Source organism: Calonectris borealis, chromosome 1 (genome assembly GCF_964195595.1).
Source record: "Calonectris borealis chromosome 1, bCalBor7.hap1.2, whole genome shotgun sequence".
Classification (NCBI taxonomy): domain Eukaryota; kingdom Metazoa; phylum Chordata; class Aves; order Procellariiformes; family Procellariidae; genus Calonectris; species Calonectris borealis.
The window spans coordinates 209,614,404-209,634,541 of record NC_134312.1 but is presented as its reverse complement, the minus strand read 5'-3'; the positions used below and the strand labels follow the sequence as shown (position 1 = coordinate 209,634,541).

At 41.7% G+C, this 20,138-nt stretch overlaps 1 protein-coding gene across 1 annotated transcript in view; it reads left to right on the top strand.

Moving 5' to 3' along the window:
- FAT3 (FAT atypical cadherin 3) overlaps positions 1-20,138 on the top strand; it is a 355,517-nt gene that overhangs the window by 235,992 nt on the left and 99,387 nt on the right. Inside the window, exons 6-7 of the mRNA XM_075140169.1 lie at positions 12,759-13,073; positions 15,025-15,235. Of these exons, the coding sequence (XP_074996270.1) occupies positions 12,759-13,073; positions 15,025-15,235 (526 nt within the window). The remainder of the gene's footprint in view (positions 1-12,758; positions 13,074-15,024; positions 15,236-20,138) is intronic.

The window sequence follows — 20,138 nt, the reverse complement described above, 5'->3', positions numbered from 1 at the left end:
TCTGCTGGAAATACCACACGGCAGAGAGGAAACAGTCGAGGAGGTTCCTGGAGTGTGTGGAGGATAACTTCCTGACGCAGCTGGTAAGCGAGCCCACCAGGGGAGATGCCTCGCTTGACCTGCTGTTCATGAACAGAGAAGGGCTGGTGGGAGATGTGGTGGTCGGAGGCCGGCTTGGGCTTAGCGACCATGAAATGGTAGAATTTTCGATACTTGGTGAAGTAAAGAGGGGGGCCAGCAAAACCGCTACCATGGACTTCCGGCGGGCGGACTTTGGCCTGCTCAGGACACTGGTCGAGAGGGTCCCTTGGGAGACGGTCCTGAAGGGCAAAGGGGTCCAGGAAGGCTGGACGTTCTTCAAGAAGGAAGTCTTAAAGGCGCAGGAGCGGGCTGTCCCCATGTGCCGCAAGAAGAACGGGCGGGGAAGGCGACCGGCCTGGCTGAACGGGGAGCTCTGGCTGGGACTCAGGGAAAAAAGGAGAGTTTATCACTTGTGGAGGAAGGGTCAGGCAACTCAAGAAGAGTACAGGGATCGCGTTAGGTCGTGCAGAGAGGAAATTAGAAAGGCAAAAGCCCAGCTAGAACTCAACCTGGCCACTGTCGTGAGAGACAACAAAAAATGCTTTTATAAGTATGTTAATGACAAAAGGAGAGCCAAGGAGAATCTCCATCCTCTATTGGATGCGGGGGGAACGTTGCCACCAAGGATGAGGAAAAGGCTGAGGTACTCAACGCCTTCTTTGCCTCAGTCTTTAGTAGTCAGAGCGGTTATCCTCAGGGTACTCAGCCCCCTGAGCTGGAAGACAGGGACGACGAGCAGGATAAACCCCCCATAATTCAAGAGGATGAAGTTCATGACCTGCTATGCCACCTGGATGTTCACAAGTCTATGGGGCCGGATGGGATCCACCCGAGGGTTCTGAGGGAGCTGGCGGAGGAGCTTGCCGAGCCACTCTCCATCATTTACCAGCAGTCCTGGTTAACTGGGGAGGTCCCGGACGACTGGAGGCTCGCCAATGTGACTCCCATCTACAAGAAGGGCCGGAAGGAGGATCCGGGGAACTATAGACCGGTCAGCCTGACCTCGGTGCCGGGGAAGATCATGGAGCGGTTGGTTTTGAGGGTGCTCATGAGCCATGTCCGGGACAACCAGGGGATCAGGCCCAGCCAGCACGGGTTCATGGAAGGCAGGTCCTGCTTGACCAACCTGATCTCCTTCTATGACCAGGTGACCCGCCTAGTGGATGAGGGAAAGGCAGTGGATGTGGTCTACTTGGACTTCAGTAAAGCCTTTGACACTGTCTCCCACAGCATTCTCCTAGAGAAGCTGGCGGCTCACGGCCTAGACAGGTGCACGCTTCGCTGGGTACAAAACTGGCTGGGCGGCCGAGCCCAGAGAGTTGTGGTCAACGGAGTTAAATCCAGTTGGCGGCCGGTCACGAGCGGTGTTCCCCAGGGCTCAGTTTTGGGGCCGGTCCTGTTCAATATCTTCATCAATGATCTGGACGAGGGGATCGAGTGCTCCCTCAGTAAGTTTGCAGACGACACCAAGCTGGGCGGGAGTGTTGATCTGCTGGAGGGTAGGAAGGCTCTGCAAGGGACCTGGACAGGCTGGATCGATGGGCCGAGGCCAACTGTATGAGGTTCAACAAGGCCAAGTGCTGGGTCCTGCACTTCGGCCACAACAACCCCAGGCAACGCTACAGGCTTGGGGAAGAGTGGCTGGAAAGCTGCCCAGAGGAAAAGGACCTGGGGGTGCTGGTTGACAGCCGGCTGAACATGAGCCGGCAGTGTGCCCAGGTGGCCAAGAAGGCCAACGGCATCCTGGCCTGTATCAGAAATAGTGTGGCCAGCAGGAATAGGGAGGTGATCGTGCCCCTGTACTCGGCACTGGTGAGGCCGCACCTCGAATACTGTGTTCAGTTTTGGGCCCCTCACTACAAGAAGGACATGGAGGTGCTGGAGCGCGTCCAGAGGAGGGCAACGAAGCTGGTGAAGGGCCTGGAGCACAAGTCTTATGAGAAGCGGCTGAGGGAACTGGGGTTGTTTAGCCTGGAGAAGAGGAGGCTGAGGGGAGACCTCATCGCGCTCTACAACTACCTGAAAGGAGGGTGTAGCGAGGTGGGTGTTGGTCTCTTCTGCCAAGTAACAAGCGATAGGACAAGAGGAAATGGCCTTAAGTTGCGCCAAGGGAGGTTTAGATTGAACATTAGGAAAAATTTCTTTACTGAAAGAGTGGTCAGGCCTTGGAACAGGCTGCCCAGGGAAGTGGTGGAGTCACTGTCCCTGGAGGTATTTAAAAGACGTGTAGATGAGGCCCTTAGGGACATGGTGTAGTGGGCATGGTGGTGTTGGGTTGACGGTTGGACACGATGATCTTAGAGGTCTTTTCCAACCTGTATGATTCTATGATTCTATGATTCTATGTCCTTTTTTGCCTTTTGCAAATTTAGAATATCTCTACAGGATCAAAATTTAGGAACAGCCTGTACCCCTTAAAGGTCTGATTTTATATACTTTATACCTGGCTAAGAAATCCATTTTTTATTAATCAGGTTTTTAACTGGTAAGCTTTATTTTGAACATAAAACTGTAGAAGCTTCATTTTTTACCCTGAAAAAAATAAATTGTATTTAAATGTCAGAGGCTACTTGTCAGACTATCAGCTATAAAACTGCCTTTGAAATGTTTTACATGTATGTGTGGCTGGAGAGCATTCATTATTTCTTGCATATTGTGGAAAAATAGTGTAAGATGGAAATGGGATATTTTCAGCAATGACTGATGGGACACAAAGTCTTTTACCTTGAGATCACTGATTCTGGCTTTGCCTACTTCGGTATTGATCAAAGTTTGTTGGTAAGTGATGAATTCTACAGTAAGGATTTTTTTTTTTTTTAGGGGGTGCGGAGAGTCAGTTACTATCTGTAGTGAAATTGCAGAATCCATCACCAAAACTGTAGTTACACAATGCATTTTCCTTCAGTGGCCAAAACGTCTTAAGAAATTTCCCCCACTCTGCCTTGGGAACCTGGCGTGCCTCTCCTTGGTTTGCTCTCTCACCACCATCACTCGTTAACCATCTGCCTTTTGGGGGATTTTGTGTTCTTTCAGCAGTTGATTTGAAACCCTGAGTATTTCAGTAGTCCTGTTCATAGCACAGATGCACAAACAGTTTATTGATGGGTGAAGGTGGCTGCAAACTGATGACAGGGGAAGAACAAATGGCTGGAGGAGGAGCTGGAGATGGGGCTGGATGCATCTTAATCTGCCTTTCTGCCAGAGACAAGGTGGTGTCATCCTCTGTTAGCACAACCAAGTGCTGCTTGTTAGAGCAATTTAAAAAAAAAAAGAAAATGTGTTATCTTTCTTTTGAAAATACTTGGTTCTGCTTCATACAGCAGCGTAGAATTTGGATGCAGTGTACCTATAAAGTAAATAACTTCAAGGTGTATATCTTTCATCTCATTGGTGGCCAAATAAATGTATTACCTTCTAAGTAATAACAATATTGTTTCAAGACTGACCATCACAGAGCCTCACCTAAGGGTGTTTCATCCAACATCAGAAGGCATTGGCTGTCGGCATGACAAAAATTGTTTGGAAGTTTTAATATTATAGTTTAGGCGAGAAGACGGTATTTCCTTTGAAGACTGAAAGTTTTAGTTGAAGTTATTACTCTATTGTAACAAAAACTGCATGCCACGATATTTCTAAAGGCATGCAGAGCAAGCTCCTTTGTACTGTGCCTTTCCTTAGAGTAAGTTCAACAGCATGCACGGCGTTAGCGTGAGGCAGTGCTGCTGGCTTACTGCAAAATAGAGGGAGGGCTGTTGCCGCACACAGGAAATCACCTGCTCCGAATTTGAGAGTTTCTGCTAAAAGAGGGGCTGTACCTTAATTTCCCATCAGTTTGAATACCTGGGGACCTATAATACAAAATGATACAGCTGCACACCCAAGCAAGGATGTAAAGTATATATCGTTTTGCTGCTTGATTAATTAACTCCACGGTGACTAGTACTATAGCTTGATTAAATTTTGGCAATATATCAGCATATATTTTTGAGCTCAGCATTTCTGCTGATAATTAAAACATAAAATAAATTATTAATATTAGGAAAAGATCTTGGAAGCATGGATAATATCTTGTGTCTTTATCAATAGCCGATAGAATGTTTTTCTCATATGATTACATATATTGACTGGTCTAGTATGAAAAAGATTGGGGACGTGTAACAGTCTTCATAATTTTGAGGAAACTTTGAAGAAGGTGTTTGATTCCTGCTTATAGTGAAAATGAGAATCAAGTTACTTTTGTGGATAGAAAATGAAGGGTAATTGAATATTTGAGAAAAGGGCAGTGCAGTGAGCTTAGCAGTCGATGCACACCTCTTTTGAAGCACAAAAACTGAGAGCTACTGTATTTCCTGAGTGCTGAGATAAGGTTTTTGAAGAAAGGCGTTATTTGTACAGGTAGATCTGATAGAGGGGAACTTATCAATATTTGATCACAGGATGTTCAGGAATGAATGGGATTACAATTGACATAGAGATTACTAATAACGTTAAACTGCATAAATATCTTAATTTGCAAGCTTTGTGTTATTTAAAGCTGCTTGAAGTGAAATATTCTCAGATTTGACTACTTCTCATTTTCTGTTCACAAAACTGATTGTAATCGTCACTATCAGCAGGAGCTGAACACCTTCTTCAAAGTTTACTGTGAAGATCAATACACAACTTTTATCTTCTTTCTCATTTAGAGGTTATGAGGGTAGTTATACTTCTGTTTAGTAATGGGTTGTTCCTAAAGAGGTTCCATATGCCTATAAAAATTATTTTTAAGCAATTGCATATCAGTCTTTATCTTGTTTGTAAGGCGTCAGTTTGAAGGTGGGTAAATGTCCTTGTGTCCAGGTATTATTAGAGGACTATTTGGAGTGTATTCTTCTGCTTTCCAGATTTTTCTTCATTGTATGCTGGGGTAGCGAGATTCATTATTGTAGCCTCATGAACAAAGAAATGAAGTTCTTGATGTATTCAAAAGACCTTTACAGTTGTTATTTGGAGACTGAGGTTGATGTTCCTACTACGATCACCTCAAATTTTCCAATCTTCTAGTTACAAACTTAGCAAACTGCTCAAGGTGGGATATGATACATGCAGTTTCAAGCACCACTTCTGATGGTGGTGTTATCACCTAGAAGGTTAGAAAAAGTCCTAGCTGAGCAATGCTTTTTCTTACCAGATGATTTCTGCTGAATCATAAGTGATTACACACTACTGTTAGGCAGTAGAGGTGAAGATTTTCTGTATTTAACTCACCAATGGAAATAGGAGGCACATCTAGACTTCTGGAAAGTGATCAGCTTAGAGTCACTTCTGGGCAAAGTTTTATCTACAGTTTGTCAAAAGCAAAATTATGTGAGCTTATGTTGTGGTTTAACCCCAGCCAGCAACTAATCCCCACCCAGCCGCTCACTGACTCTCCCCCGGTGGGATGGGGGAGAGAATCAGAAGAGTAAAAGTGAGAAAACTCGTGGGTTGAGATAAAGACAGTTTAATAGGGAAAGCAAAAGCCTTGCACACAAGCAAAGGAAAACAAGGAATTCATTCACTGCTTCCCATCGGCAGGCAAGTGTTCAGCCATCTCCAGGAAAGCAGGGCTCCATCACGCGTAACGGTGACTTGGGAAGACAAACGCCATCACTCCGAACGTCCCCCCCTTCCTTCTTCTTCCCCCAGCTTTATGTGCTGAGCATGACGTCATATGGTATGGAATATCCCTTTGGTCAGTTGGGGTCAGCTGTCCTGGCTGTGTCCCCTCCCAGCTTCTTGTGCACTGCTCAGCAATAACAAAAACATCCCTGTGTTATCAACACTGTTTCCAGCACAAATCCAAAACATAGCTCCGTACCAGCTGCTATGAAGAAAATTAACTCCATCCCAGCCAAAACCAGCACAGCTTGACATTCCTGAGGACTATAGTTTTCTTTTTACTTAGTGAAAAGCAGTGGAAGATACTTTCTGAGATTGCCTAAAGGAATTTCTTTTAACATAGGACACACTGTTCTGTTCTTCTGGGAATTTAATGGAGTAATGGTTGGTCCTGCACTTATCTTAGCATGTATTGATTGAAGAACAGTATAAATACAGCCTGATGCAGATAGCTTGCCAGGATCTCCAAACTGTAATGAACTTTAAAAGCAATGCCCGTGGAAAATTACTATTTTTCTTTTAGAGAGTCACTGTCAAAAACAATGCAGATCCTTCTTTGTACTGCTACTAAAGCTAAAATACAAGTCTTAAGTTTCTTTTCAGAGTTTATGACTCTTGTTTACTGTTTCAATTTTCAAAAAGCTTGTAGAATAAAGTATGACACAGAATAATAATAAGAAGAAGTAGTAGTAGTAGTAGTCGTAGTAGTAGTAGTAGTAGTATTTCTGGACCTTGAAGTCACCCATTCTGATATTTCATTTTGCCAGGTCATTTTGTTACCTGGTCTCAGTACTGAGAGTCTGACAAAAGTTAAGATTTGAAGCCTCTAAGACTTTCTTCAGTACGCTTTTCTAATATTTAGGTTTGCAGATACTGTAGGGAGCATTTAACTCCAAATGAAAAAGCCTTCCTTCCTTCCTTCCTGTCTTTTGGCAATGCAGCGTTGAAATTACCTGATGTCATCGTTAATTCTCAAATGGTACAACAGACCATTATGCATCGTTTTCTAGCTTGAATGTGGCTGGAAGCCATTGACTTTCCTAATCAGCCACCTAGAGTGTTTCTGTCAGTAATAATCTGTATTTAAAATGTACTCTAAATTATTTATTTGTCATAGCTGGCCAGAGTGAATGTATTATTTTTTTTTATGATTGAAAACAAGAGTTCCCAGATTAGCACTTTGTAAAGGAAATAAGGAAAGATGGATCATATTGATATGATTGGCACTCTTTCCTACAAGAAGTGTTTATGTAATTTGTCTTTTGGGACAGCACTACATTCTATTAGGATAAGTGAAATAAGCAGCTGCCCACTTCTTTTCCACAGTTGTCAAGCAGAAGATTAGAAAGAAAAGGCATCTAGTTTGCTACAGCTAACTCAGTATTTGTGTTGAACTAAAAAAAAAATAACTTATGTACCTTTTTTTTTCTCTCCTGTATATCTTTGAGCTACGCTGCCTTCACTTTGTAGCAATAATCCGACACGTAGTTCAGTAATATCATGCATTTCAGAAAAATATTTCCTTGTAAGGATTTAGCCACGAATTTAGTCTCTCTCTGAAGGAGGCAGAGATAGTAATTCAGTGTATTTGACTTTAAAGTTCCATTCATCCCTCAATGAGCTCTCGTTTATAATCTTTTATTTCTTTTACTTGGGCTGAATTCCAGAGACTCTCACAATAGGTATTGCAGCTCGTTTGGGCATTGGCAGAAGAAACAAACCCATTAGTCACTAACAGCAGGGGTATGCCTCAGCTCTCAGGCTCCCTTTGATCATTTTTCTGTCTCCAGTAACTCAACCAGATTCTCTTTTCTTAAGTTTTCTGAAGCAAAATTGGCATTTCTGGTTGGGGGAAGGGAGAGACTTTTACCTGAAAACCTCATTATGCACACTCCTCAGATGAGACACAGGCATCTCAGCTCGCTCTTTTTGCATTAAGCAGTTATCACACGAACGAAAATAAACAAGGAAATATGACATCTTCAGCATTTTGCAATGCTAATGACAGTAATGTGGCAGTTCCTCTTAACTTAAAAATTGGGTAGGCTGAGTACTTCCTCCTGCCAAGGAATGATATGGAAGAAGATTCTCGTTCTTCTCGAGGCTTGATAACTCACATTGAACACCTGCTGATTGTCTTGTTATACTTGTTGAAGTAAGATCCCTGCTAGCTACTCTCTCCAGCTGAGTTAATAATTACCTTGGAAGTCATGAGCTTTTGTTAATGAGACTCAATATTGTACTTTTAATTCAGGAGGGTGTTCCTCACAGTTGCATTTGTATTCTGAAAAAATTCAAGATCTAAACCTTCTTCAGTTAAGTGTCACAGTCCAAGTCAAAGGAGGAGTGACTGTCTCAAGATTTTTTTCACCAGCGTTGAGGTCTGCTAGACTGATGCTGTGTTTTAGCCAATACTTTCACAGTAGACATCTCCTCCATGCCTTCTCCGTGGTCATAAAAAGAAGAAATTTTCATATCTAACATTCCAGCTGTTAACAGTTAGTGTTGACCTTAGTTTTCACTGAGAAGGTCCACTGCTATGGAAATCTCTTTGTAGTTGATCTGTAACATGAATATGAAAGAGTAGCTCTCAGTCCTGTAGGAAAGGTAGTGTTAATGTCTATAGACCAAACCTACTGAAGCAGATCCTGCAGAAGAAATGGACATTGCCTTATTTGGATTTTGAAGGTTCTGTTGTTATACTGAATTTGTCATACTCTGCAGAAGGAGATATTTTTGTGTGTTTTTCTCTAAAAATACATGTCTGATGTAAGTAGAGGGAATTTCAGGAGGTCTTGTCCTGGTCCATCCAGCTGAAGGAAGCATTTTAAGGGTTGTGTGAATGTTGTTACTCTAGCAAAGAAATTTCCAGGTAACCAATACCTATATGTGTATTGGCTGACATGGTTCAGTAAAGTCATAAACATTAAAGCCAATGGGTAAATACAGATTCCTGACAGAAAGTGCTCATTTTATGAAGAAAGCTGTAGTGGAACTGTCTGTAGGCTGTGGGAAACCAGCAGTGATGCTTAGGATTTCACCATGAAAGTGGTATATAAAGTTCATATTATTCTTGCTGTCTGATGCCATCAGACCCCATTAAACATGTCATCACATTCCTTTTAAGATATTCCACCCTTGGTGAATGGGCCAACCCTTTGTATGATTGGTCAGATGGTAAAAACTCAGCTGCTTTCATGGCCGTATCCCAGCTTTGGGAGGTCGTATCCTCTGTTTTTGGGAGGTCGTATCCGCATGTTGACACAGCATGAGCAGCAATATTTAACCAGAAGGGCAGAGGGGATAGTGACTGGCCAGCCCCATCTCAGGTTGCACATGGTCAAGAAGCAGCTTGTCTGCACCCATTGATGTCTGGATACCAGACTCAGCACAAAGACTGGAGAAGGTGTTCAGCATTTAGGAAAGCACATGCTGACCAAGCAGCCATTCCTCATCTCCTCTGGGAAAGCTTTAATTCTGGTCCTCACCATTTCCCCATCTTGATTCCTGTGAGATTCACCTCTTGTTGAGGTTTTGATGCCACGTCTTGACAAGCACATATTGAGGCTGTCTTTGTCATTCATCTATACCACCTTTCTTCTGTGTTTTTTTTTTTTTCCCCCACCATGCCATCTGCAGGTTTCTAAACAAAAGGACCTCACTGGTCCTGAATTACATCTTCTCTCCTGGCAAGCTCTCCCATGCCTTGCACATCTGCCTTTCACATTTCCAGAGATACCAGCTGTGAATTTGCTTTTGTATCTTTGTCCTACAAACATCCCAACCTCCCTCCCCTCCCTGGTTACTTTTCACTGTAATTTCCAGCTGTTTAAGGATTTTGCTGAGAACTGTGGTAATGTTTAAATCAAAATTGCGTTGGTTAGAGAGGCCCCTAAGTGCTGGTGTGATGGAAACAGTATTTGCAGAGCGGTGTGCTGAATGACCTCTCCAGTCCTCCCCGTTGCCTTGTGTTTTGTGTCTGCACTGTGCTGGGTTATCTGGGAACAATTTTGAACTGGCAGCAATTTGTTATTTTGTTTGAATGTGTTGTCATGGGTTTTTTTCTGTAGAGGCAGAGGAAATTTCTGCAGCTCTTTTACCCTGTTTTATAGCTGGAACCTGAAAAGCCAGGCTGGGGTCAGGCTGATGGAGCAGAAAAGAGGGGTCAGCTGGGGCGCGAATTTACAGTTAGGGAAGTAATCACATTGCTGGTGTGAGGGTAGCTTAATTAAATAATTTACATGCCTGTAAAGAGAGAGCTTTAACTCACACTTCAGCTCCCATGTCTGGCACTCGGAGCTTTTCGAGCGGAGCTGGAGCCTGTCATTTTGAAAAGTTTTGAGTGTCACCCAGAGAAAAAGGCTTAGCTGGTACATAACATTTTCCTCTCCGAGGATGTAAAGTTTTAGACAGAGTAGAATTGACTAACTTCAGGCCTTCTATGTTAATTTCTGTTAATTAGCTGTGTTAATTAATGTTATAGCCATTACTATTTTCAATTAGCTGTCAGCAAATATTTTCAGTGCAACTTTTCTGCTATGGAACAGATTTCCCCCAAGTTTGGGCTTACAAAAGCGAAGAAATGCATGCACATATTTTGTGCCACAACACCACGTTACTCGGGATTTCAGCAGTCACCTAACAAACTGTGAGATGGTGCGTTGGTAAGACAGGAGGACGGCTTCGCTTCTTGAGCAGTCTCTTGGCTTAAGTAGGTTTTTCATCATAGTCATTTGACTGTTCATACCACTGTGGTTTTCAGAGATTTTATTATTGGTTTTATGTGTAAACTTTTTCTCTGCCCCCTCCCCCCTTTTTTTGTAGATGACTGCTAGAAGCTTGAGGGAAATGTCTTTTTTTTTTTTTTTTTAAGGTTGAGTCATTTTCTTTTCAGAAAGCAAAAGTTTCCTGAATCTTGCTAGTATTTTATATGCATTAAGAACATTACCCCCCCAAAAAGCATTTTGTTAGTATTTTTGACCAGCATTTAAATAAATGTGTCTCCATTTGTTTCCGTGCACTACAGCCTGCACTGCCTGGCATCATTAGTTGTTTTATCTGTGGAGTCAGCAGAAATCCCGAAAGAGTGTTTTCTTTGTTAACCTGTGCTCTTGCCGAGAGCTCGGCCAGTTGCACTGGAGCGGAACAGAAATAGAGGGGATTAGACTCTTAAGTGGGGCAAAAGTTACTTATTGCTGAAAGTCTGGAATAGGAGGAGGGGGGTATTGGCAGAACTGGCTTTTCGTTTGCTGCAGAAGCTCTGACGTTCTCCTGCAGCGGTGGAGCGCAGAGGCTGAGGTCCCTGGCGGTGTGGCTCTCACCGGGTGGAAAGGCAGATTTGCAGCCATGTGTGCAACCTTTCGGCGTTATATATGTGATTTTGAAAAGTGTAGCAAGTGGGAACTGGATGGCTGAGTACACCAGTAATGAGCTGCAGGTCCCTCCCCGCGCCCCCTCGCCGGTGACTGACAGATGGCGTGTTGGTGGCTTTGCAGGACGGGGATGGTCCCCGTCCGGCTCTCAGCAGACAGTTGTCCCCGTCACGAGGCGGCGATCCCAACAAGTGCTAATTGCCAACCCTGGTGACAGTCTTAGGAGAGAGAGGCCTGAGGCTGATAGGTGTCGTTGGGAGGACAGGCTGCACTCTCCACAGGAGTCATGGGCTGAGACGGGGGATTTTACATCGCTGCCATGTATTGCCATGCCATTCATTTTTCTGTAAATGAGGAGTTTCAGTCCCTAAGTCCGCTCCTTTCCGCTGTATCAGTTTTTAAAAGGATAGTTAAATACAGGAAACAGAAAAGGTCTTTCGCCTTTCTCTTAGAAAATGTTGTGGGTTTTCTGCTAACCTTAGTACTAAATTGGGGTTACCCTAAGTTTAGATTTCTTGTTGCAAGGAGGGGACAATGGCAAGGGACATTATTCCCGGAAAATTTTGCTTTGCCTAAGGTTTGGACATCAGGACTGTATGATTTGTAAGGGGACACAGAAACATTTAAGGAAAAATAAAGCATCGAGGCGTTAACCAGCAAAGCAATCGATGTGCAGTGATCGGTACGAGCAGGGAAGGGTATGTAATATCTTGGCTCACTATCATCAAAAATCGCTACTGTGGGAATTGGCATGTTTAGCTGAAAGTGAAATTTGAACTTCTTTCATGCAAACAGAAATAACTTTCTGCCTTATTTCTTTCTCTTTAAAAAGTGCAATCGAAATATTGAGGGAGAAGTTTGAAACATACTGATTGCATTTTGAAGGCATATTATTAAATCTCTTGAGTGCTTGTTGATCTTGGATCGTTTCATTTTCACAGTGTTTCAGACTGAAAATTATTAGTAATTCTGTTTAAGTTGCAACTAAATTACTAATTAACTTTTGTCTCAGAGATTTTATTTCTTACGTGTTTCTGCCAGCGCAGTGTGCTCTTTACACAATGCAGCAGAAGTTTTTTGCTACCTGCCTCTCTGTGCCCCTTACAATCATATAAAGCAGTTTTGGAATTAATGAGCTGTCAAATCTCATGTAATGAATGAAAAGAACTGACAGAAGTTCTTTTGTTGTTTAAGAAATTCCAAATAATTAATAGAAAAAAGTGACAGTGATTCTTTTAGGACTTAAGAAGAAATATACCTTTCAAATTCATTGTGTGACTGAAGAAACTTTAAAACATGTTTGCAAAAAAGCAGGTATCCTGCTTAATGGGTTAATTCCAGTTCTCTCTTCTGAGATAAACTTACAGAATTTGAGATAAAAGGGTTTTATGTTTTAAGAAATAGATTCCTAGTCCGGAGGTTCCCTGTTCCAGGTTCATCTCAAAAATAAAAAATCTTTCTGATTCCTTTATTTGCCATTGTGGGCATATTTGAGTTAGGCATTGAGCGTGTTTATAGTGAGCATGTCTTGCATACGCAAAAGATTTTGTAAACTGCAGGTTCGGTTTGGGGAGGGAGGGGTGTTTCCTTATGTTTTATGGTTTTTCCAATTATGAAGTCCCACTGTTCCTATTCAGAATAACCTCTACTGCTGTTATTTTTCAGGTAACCGTCTCCGATGGGGGCACATCTCCCAGGCAGTCCTCCGTTTGGGTGGTGGTCCAGGTTCTGGATGAGAATGATAACAAACCTCAGTTTCCAGAGAAAGTCTATCAGATCAAGCTGCCAGAGAGGGACCGTAAGAAAAGAGGGGAGCCAATCTACAGAGCTTTTGCTTTTGACAAAGACGAAGGCCCTAATGCAGAAATCTCGTACAGCATTGTGGATGGAAACGATGATGGGAAATTTTTTATTGATCCCAAAACAGGGATGGTTTCTTCCAGAAAGCAGTTCACAGCGGGGAGTTATGACATCTTAACAGTAAGTGCTCTTTCATCAACATACAAACCCATGATTTGACTGACTTTTTTTTAGAAATAGTCCCTCTTGTATAAAAAGTGATATATGACTGTGTTTAATGTATGACCTATATGTAAGATCTGACTGTATTAAGAAATCTAGTATTCACATACAACTACTGCCAAAAAAATGAGTCTGAGAGAGCGTTCATGCTATTGCACGTAGTGAACTATTCTCAGACTGTTCAGTCAAGTTGCAAATTGTTGGCATAAGTCGTTCCTTTGAATACACAGAAACGAAGACCAAGGGCTTGTCTGCAAAGTTGTGTCATGCTGAACTGGGCAGATACAGCTACGGATGGTTATTCACCTTTTGTGTCGACACAATTACTTGCCCTCATGGAAAGGTCTTTATACTGTCCAAGTTAGGGGGCTTCAGGAAGGAGGAGTACTGTGTACCCTATGTTGTAGCGTACACCACATCTTCTCACCACATTAAAGAGTGTAAGTATGGCAGCAATTTCAGTTAAAAGAAATTTCAGTCAAAATAATTCTGCCAGAACTCAAGCCATATAGACAAGGTCAAAGAAAGAGACAATACTAGATGGTGGTGGTGATATAAAGCAATATAAGACTGGAATGCGCACTCTTCATCTATAGCCATAAGCCAACAAGTTGTAGTTAAGGAGTTGACAAAAAAATGTCAGAGGTCCATGGTCTGGCCCATAGTAAAGGAAGCAATGTCACTTACGGTAATGGGTCTCTGTTGGGATACCTTCACAGAGTTGGAAACTGTGACAGGAAAATGAATAAATATCAAAATATTGAGAAACACCTATTAACCAGAGTAGGGCACCCTTTGGGTGCCTTTCCCTGTGCAGAGCTGGAAGTCACGTCTGGGATTTGGCCTTTATTATAATGCAGCAGCTGAAGATTTTCTACCTTGAAACTGCTCATCACACCCTCAGCATCTTTTCACTAAGGGCCTGGCTGCCTTGAACGGAGCAGGATGGCGAGTGTTAGCACCAAACCCACTTAACACATTTCCAGAGAAAGAAATAGGGTATGGTATTTCAGGAAAATATTTCCCATTTTTAACAGGCATAGTAACAGCATATTTGCACCAGTGGTCCTATATAGCCAGAAATATTTCCTTTAGTTTTAAAAGAAAAACCCTTTGATTGACATTGATATTATTCACCAAAGCACCCATTTTGTAACCTACATTCTCCCTTTCCTTAAGCCCAATGTTTGTTGCTGCTCATCTTGTCTTTGCTGTGCTAAAACCGTAAAGCATGCCAGGCAAATATCAACTCTATCCATCCCTCTAGAGGACATTATAATAAAAAGAATTAGCACCAAGCTGGGCAACTCTTAATGAACACGACAGAAAGGAGAAAGCAAGGAAAATAAATATGGCAAAATTGTAAATTATATTTGTTTTGGAGAACGGGGGAAATGATCTGAAACTTATTTAACTCAATTAAAGATCCTGAAGAAGGCAATAAGACGAATACCATTCTTATCTGCAATACAGATGCCATTTAAAAGCCATCAAACACGGTCTGGGTGAGCATGTTTCGCAAGGGCGCGACGTCCCACAGGGTCATTATAAAGCTCCCAGCTTTGCTGCAAGAGGGAACTGGGTGGAAGATGAAATTGGAAAGGGAAGCTGGTTCTGGAGAGGAGGATCTGTGTGGGGAGCACTTGAATTGCATCTCCAGGAGGCCTTGCACCAACATTTCTAAAACAAACATTTCAGTTTAAAATCAGTCTTTTCAGTGAAAAGTCAAAGTGTAATAGACAAAAATGAGAACTGAGAACTAAGTGCTTATCTTCCTCTTTTTTCATGGGATTTTATATAGAGGACACAAAGGCCATTTTCCAAGCAGTGATCGTCACGCAATAGAATTAGGTCTGAACTGCCAAGCTGGGATGCTCAGTCTGAGTCCTCTTTTCTTTGTACCTGCCAGATAAAAGCAGTGGACAATGGCCGGCCCCAAAAATCTTCAACTGCACGCCTCCATATTGAGTGGATAAAAAAGCCTGCACCCTCGCCCGTGCCCCTGACTTTCGATGAACCCTTTTACAACTTCACCGTCATGGAAAGCGATAAAGTGACAGAAATCGTCGGGGTGGTCTCTGTGCAGCCATCAAACATTCCTCTCTGGTTTGATATTGTCGGTAAGTTGGGAGCCAGTGGCGTACGGAGGAAGTTTCAGAAGCAAAGCATATGGATGTGTGGTTTTGAGAGCAAGAAAACTAACCACGGACTGTCCCCCCCCCCAAATTAAACCCACTTTCGTAATGCTGAAATGAAAATGCTGTTTTAATATAGTGATAACAATAATAATAATATTCCTGCTTTTGTTATGACTCCTTAGCTAAGCTGAAAAAAAAGCGCTGTATGGCTGAATTGTTTTTTTTCATACTATGTTATTTACTGCAATCTTAATGTTGTCTGTCATTTAAATTCTATTGTCATACTTTGCTAATCTCATTTCTAAATGTATTTATGGTACTTAGACTTGCTGTCCCTCATTTCTCTCTTTCTTCACCTTTTTTTCTGCATTCTGTTCTTTTTTTTCTGCTTCCGACTGCCCTGCTTCAAGGTGGCAAGCATGCTCGAGAGATGTTCTATATTCTACAGACAGCTTGTGGGCAGAACTGTTCAACAGAAGGTACCCTTAGTGCAAACACATTTGCTAAAATACAACTATCCAGGCTGCCTTTTATTTTTGCAAGTTCTTTGAGACAATTTATATTACATCTTTCATAAGTGCCTGTGACAGGATGCGATGCGACACATGGATGTGCTGCGTTTCTTTCTATGACAGCTTTTACCGTATTTGTGTCCAATTATTATCATTTTATTCACGGATTTTCCACAGTTTATCACAAATAATTAATTCAAACTTTTCACAGTCCAGTGCCATCCATTTAACTGTGAAACAGAATGGGATGCATCAACATATGGGTTACAAATGGAGCCACCAAAAGTTTGTCGTGAATGCAAGCTGAAAAAGAGAAATGTGTTTTGATGTGAGATTTCAACCACAAAATTGCCGTACATAAAATTTCTTATAAAAATAGGGAGGGAGAAATATGCTTAGCAAAGAGGAGGAGACGCTGTAGAAATAATGGTCTTAAAATCGCAGGGAAATGCTAAGGATGTAGCTGCCAAAAAGACAGGGAGTAGAGGGTCTCACTTGGTTGCGGTGGAGAAACAGGAATCAATGTTCTAAGCATTGCTTTCCTGCTTCTGCTGCTGATTCAGTTATGTTATTTTAAATAACTCATTTAACATCTCCAAAATGAGACTTTCCCCAGCAGCACAACGACCCTGCAAAGTTATTGTGCTACTTAATATTTGCAGATATTTGTACGTAAAGTTTGTATACCTTTGGATGTAAAACACTCTGTCTGCAGAAAGTGGTGTTATTTAAAATAAGGGTTATAAAGCAAATACTATATGAAAGCTTAGAGAAACAAAAAGCCTTTGCCACAGACTTAGTGGAAAGGGTGCATCAGCAGTCTTTATTTACAGGGATTGAGCCTGGCTCTCATTTCAGCATAGCTATTTGAGGATGGGTTTAGCCAACAGGAAGGACGAGGACCACAAGAGAAAGGGTCTGTCAGAGCCATTTTCATCCACCTTTTATTGCCAATTTGTGCAGATGAAAGACAGAAGCAGCAACATTTCCTCTTTGAATTTGTAGCATGGTTTCTGATGTGTCAACCACATTAAAATTAAACCCAAAGCTATTATCATGTTCTAGGGTTCCTGCTAGCCTCTGGGGAAGGACAGCATATGTTTCCTACAGTTTTCTTCCCATTCCCTTGGTTGTTTCAGTATGCTACATGCAATTTATTAGCTAATGTTTACATTCCCTTTCTCTTGCTCACTGACCCTAACTTTCCTCCCAGAAGAAATCCATCTTTATTGATGTTATTGACACTTTTTCCCATTTGAACCTTTTGCTGGCCTCCTCTGCCTTTCGCAGCCTTTTGGTCCTTTCCTTGGCAAATCACCGACTCTCATTAAAATGCTGCCTGTGTTAAGCAATGAGAGAAGCCCCTGCTCTTCCTCTGCGTTCTTTTACATTATTAGAGTCACTTGCAATCTAGCAACACCTTATAATAATATTTCATTTTTTTCCTACCAAACAGAGATTATGGGGAGAGCATTATGAAATGTAAGCCTTTAAGTTGGCATTTAATGTGACCTTTATGGCTAAAATAGTTCAAATGGTTTAGAAGAAGATTTTTGCTATTTAAACAGCCCTAATGGTTTCCCTATAGACTATAGCTCCTGATGCTGCATGACGCTGCATCACTGCAGAGGGTCACAGAGATAGAGCTTCCCTAGACTTAATGAGAAATCGGTCACCCTGACCATCCAGTTCAGTACTGTTACCATATGAACGTTGTCATTAAATATTACTGCTGTTAAAAATAATAGCACTAGCAACAGCACTCATTTCTGCAATAGGAATAGCCAACAATCCTGGGTGTGCAGGAGACCCTGTTGTTCCAGATGCTCTGCATACAAGGTGCAAAGACAAAATCCACCCCAAGAGGTTTATAGACAGAGTACTGTATGTTTAGATTATCTTTGCTGCCTTTAGTCAGTGTCAGTATAAAAAACACTTTTTCTCCTTGTTCCTCAATATCATCATGTGGATAAAAAAGATGTTGCTACTTTCCTTTTGGGAGAACATTGAGGTCTAGTGCTGGAAAGCCCAATGAAAGACATGGGTTATTAGTAGAAGTTAATTGTTGCGTATGGAAAGCTGTATGGGACTGCTGATGCAAGAGATGGTTTCTGTGCTGCTGAAAATCCTAGACCTGATCTTGCTCCATCTGGTAATTTGTGGTTTTTGGACCTCCGTGCACAGTTCACAGTAATGTCAACAAAAGCCCTGAAGGCTTACGTAGAGGCATGGTTTAATATAGAGTTTGCAGCTTGACCTTTATGTTTATGACCTTTTCAAACTAAATGGGCATTGGAATTCCAGAGGACCTCTTTTTTAATGCATAACATGCACTTCCTCCCAGCTAAAAAAAAGGAGGGAGGGTGGATGAAGTTTGGCTATGTAGTATTCTGTCTGCCTAACTTCAGCATCTAATTTGCACCTAAATTATAGACACTTTTTTTGAGTTAATCAGCTCCAAGAGAGGAAGGTGCCTTGCAGTCAGGGAGATCATCTTCCCTGCATGGACTAGAGAGGAACAGGATGCTTGCCTGGGTTTTTGGTTGTTTGTTTAATTGGGAATGGTTGAGATGTCATACCTGGTTTCTGTTTTCAGACTGCATTCAACGCCATTCTCAGTTCACGCAGATCCCACAATGTGAAAGACATGAATGTAGGTTGTTTCAGTTGTGTTAAATTTCTTCCGCTACTTTTGAGAAACTATTTTTCAATGGGAACTCCAAATAAGTCAGAGATCTTTATTTCTCCCAGGTAAATTGAGCCCTCTCTGTCTCTTCCTTTGTTAGTGGTGGGAATGGTGTGATGACTACTTTGACACTGGAGCTAAGCTGCATGGTGCTAGTTTTTGCTTAAGTAGCATGTTGCACAACATCTCTCTGATTCTCCGAACGAGCCTCCCTCTATCTTTCCTTTCCCCCCAGCCTATGCCTTTATAAGAGTAGCCAAACTTTAAAAGCACATCAGAACTTTTTATCAAGGGTGCTTAAATGGCAATAAGTTTAAGATCTATCAATTTTAATTGATTGTCTATTTATTTCACAGTGCTGCAAATTTTTGTTAATGTCAAAAACATGTAGTTCCCTAGCCTCCTTTGAATTCTCTTCTCTGACAACTAGCTAAAATACCTTTCTGATTTCTTTTCTGCTTTTTATGCCCTTACCTTCAGCTTTTTAGCAGCAGACCCAAGGCTTTGACTCTCCTTATAATAGTTTTATCTGAAAATTCAGTCTGCATTATTTTCTTCTTCTTAGCCTGATATAGTACATAAGATAATAAATATTTGCATGTTATGTTACTAATATTTATTATGTTATGATTAACAACAGTCTGTAGTTGAATTTATATTTCTTGAGGCAGTCGCTAAGTTTATTTCATCTTTTTTGAAAACAGAAAAATTGGAAATTTTGGCTGTGCTTCTCTTCTTGAAAATCCTAGAGGTACTTCAGACTCACCCTTGAGTTTCAGGGTGGATTAGCTTTCTGCTTTTTCCTCTGATTCTCTGCTCTAAGTAATGCGAGAATTGTAGCAGTTGGCCCTATTTATCATCACTGTCCTTGGTCGTGTTAGTTTTACTTTGGGACAAGACAAGTAAGAATCCTCTCTTCCCTGAGAAAATGTGTTTTAGAGGACTATTCTCTAAATTAGATCATCTCCTGTATGTCTCTTCTTCTCCAATCATCCATCATGGCATGGTAGGCCATATGAGACTTGTGTAAAGATATATCCTGGCTTTATTAAGTTTGGACGTGGAGCATATATACTCTTTGCTATCTACCACTGAAGGAAGAATCTTGCCAGGTTTTAGCTGTATTTGATTTGGGGATGTCCTCCAGAGTTCAGTGTGATCCATCTTTACATCTCAGACTGAACAAGTCCGATTCTCCACAGTCATCAGACATTTCTGAGGTGTATACTCAATCCCACTCTTTTGGATCATTCCACTGGAAAAGAGGGAGAGAGGCCCTCACATGGGACTCATTTGTTTGAAAAAAACAAACCAAACCAAAACAAACCACGCTGAAATTCAAAAGGGACAGAGTTGCAGAACCCACATTCTGTGGGAATGCCGGATCTGTGTTGTATCTTGCCTTAGGCAAATTCTCCAGCTGACCTCTAGAAACTCCTTTTAACAGTTCAGGAAGTTTTCCTTGGCCTGTCTGTTGCACCAAATGAGTGTTAAACTTTACATCAGAAGATCCTCTACCGTTAGTCACGTAAGGTTCAGCGCTTTTTTTTTTTTAAAAAACTATATTTTTTATTAAAAGGAAAATTAATTCTTTCCAAAGCGTACGGGACTTTTGTCAGAAGAAAAATATGTTCATAGTGACTATGAAGCCAAGAAACAAGCTAAGAACCAAGGTAACGCTCCAGAT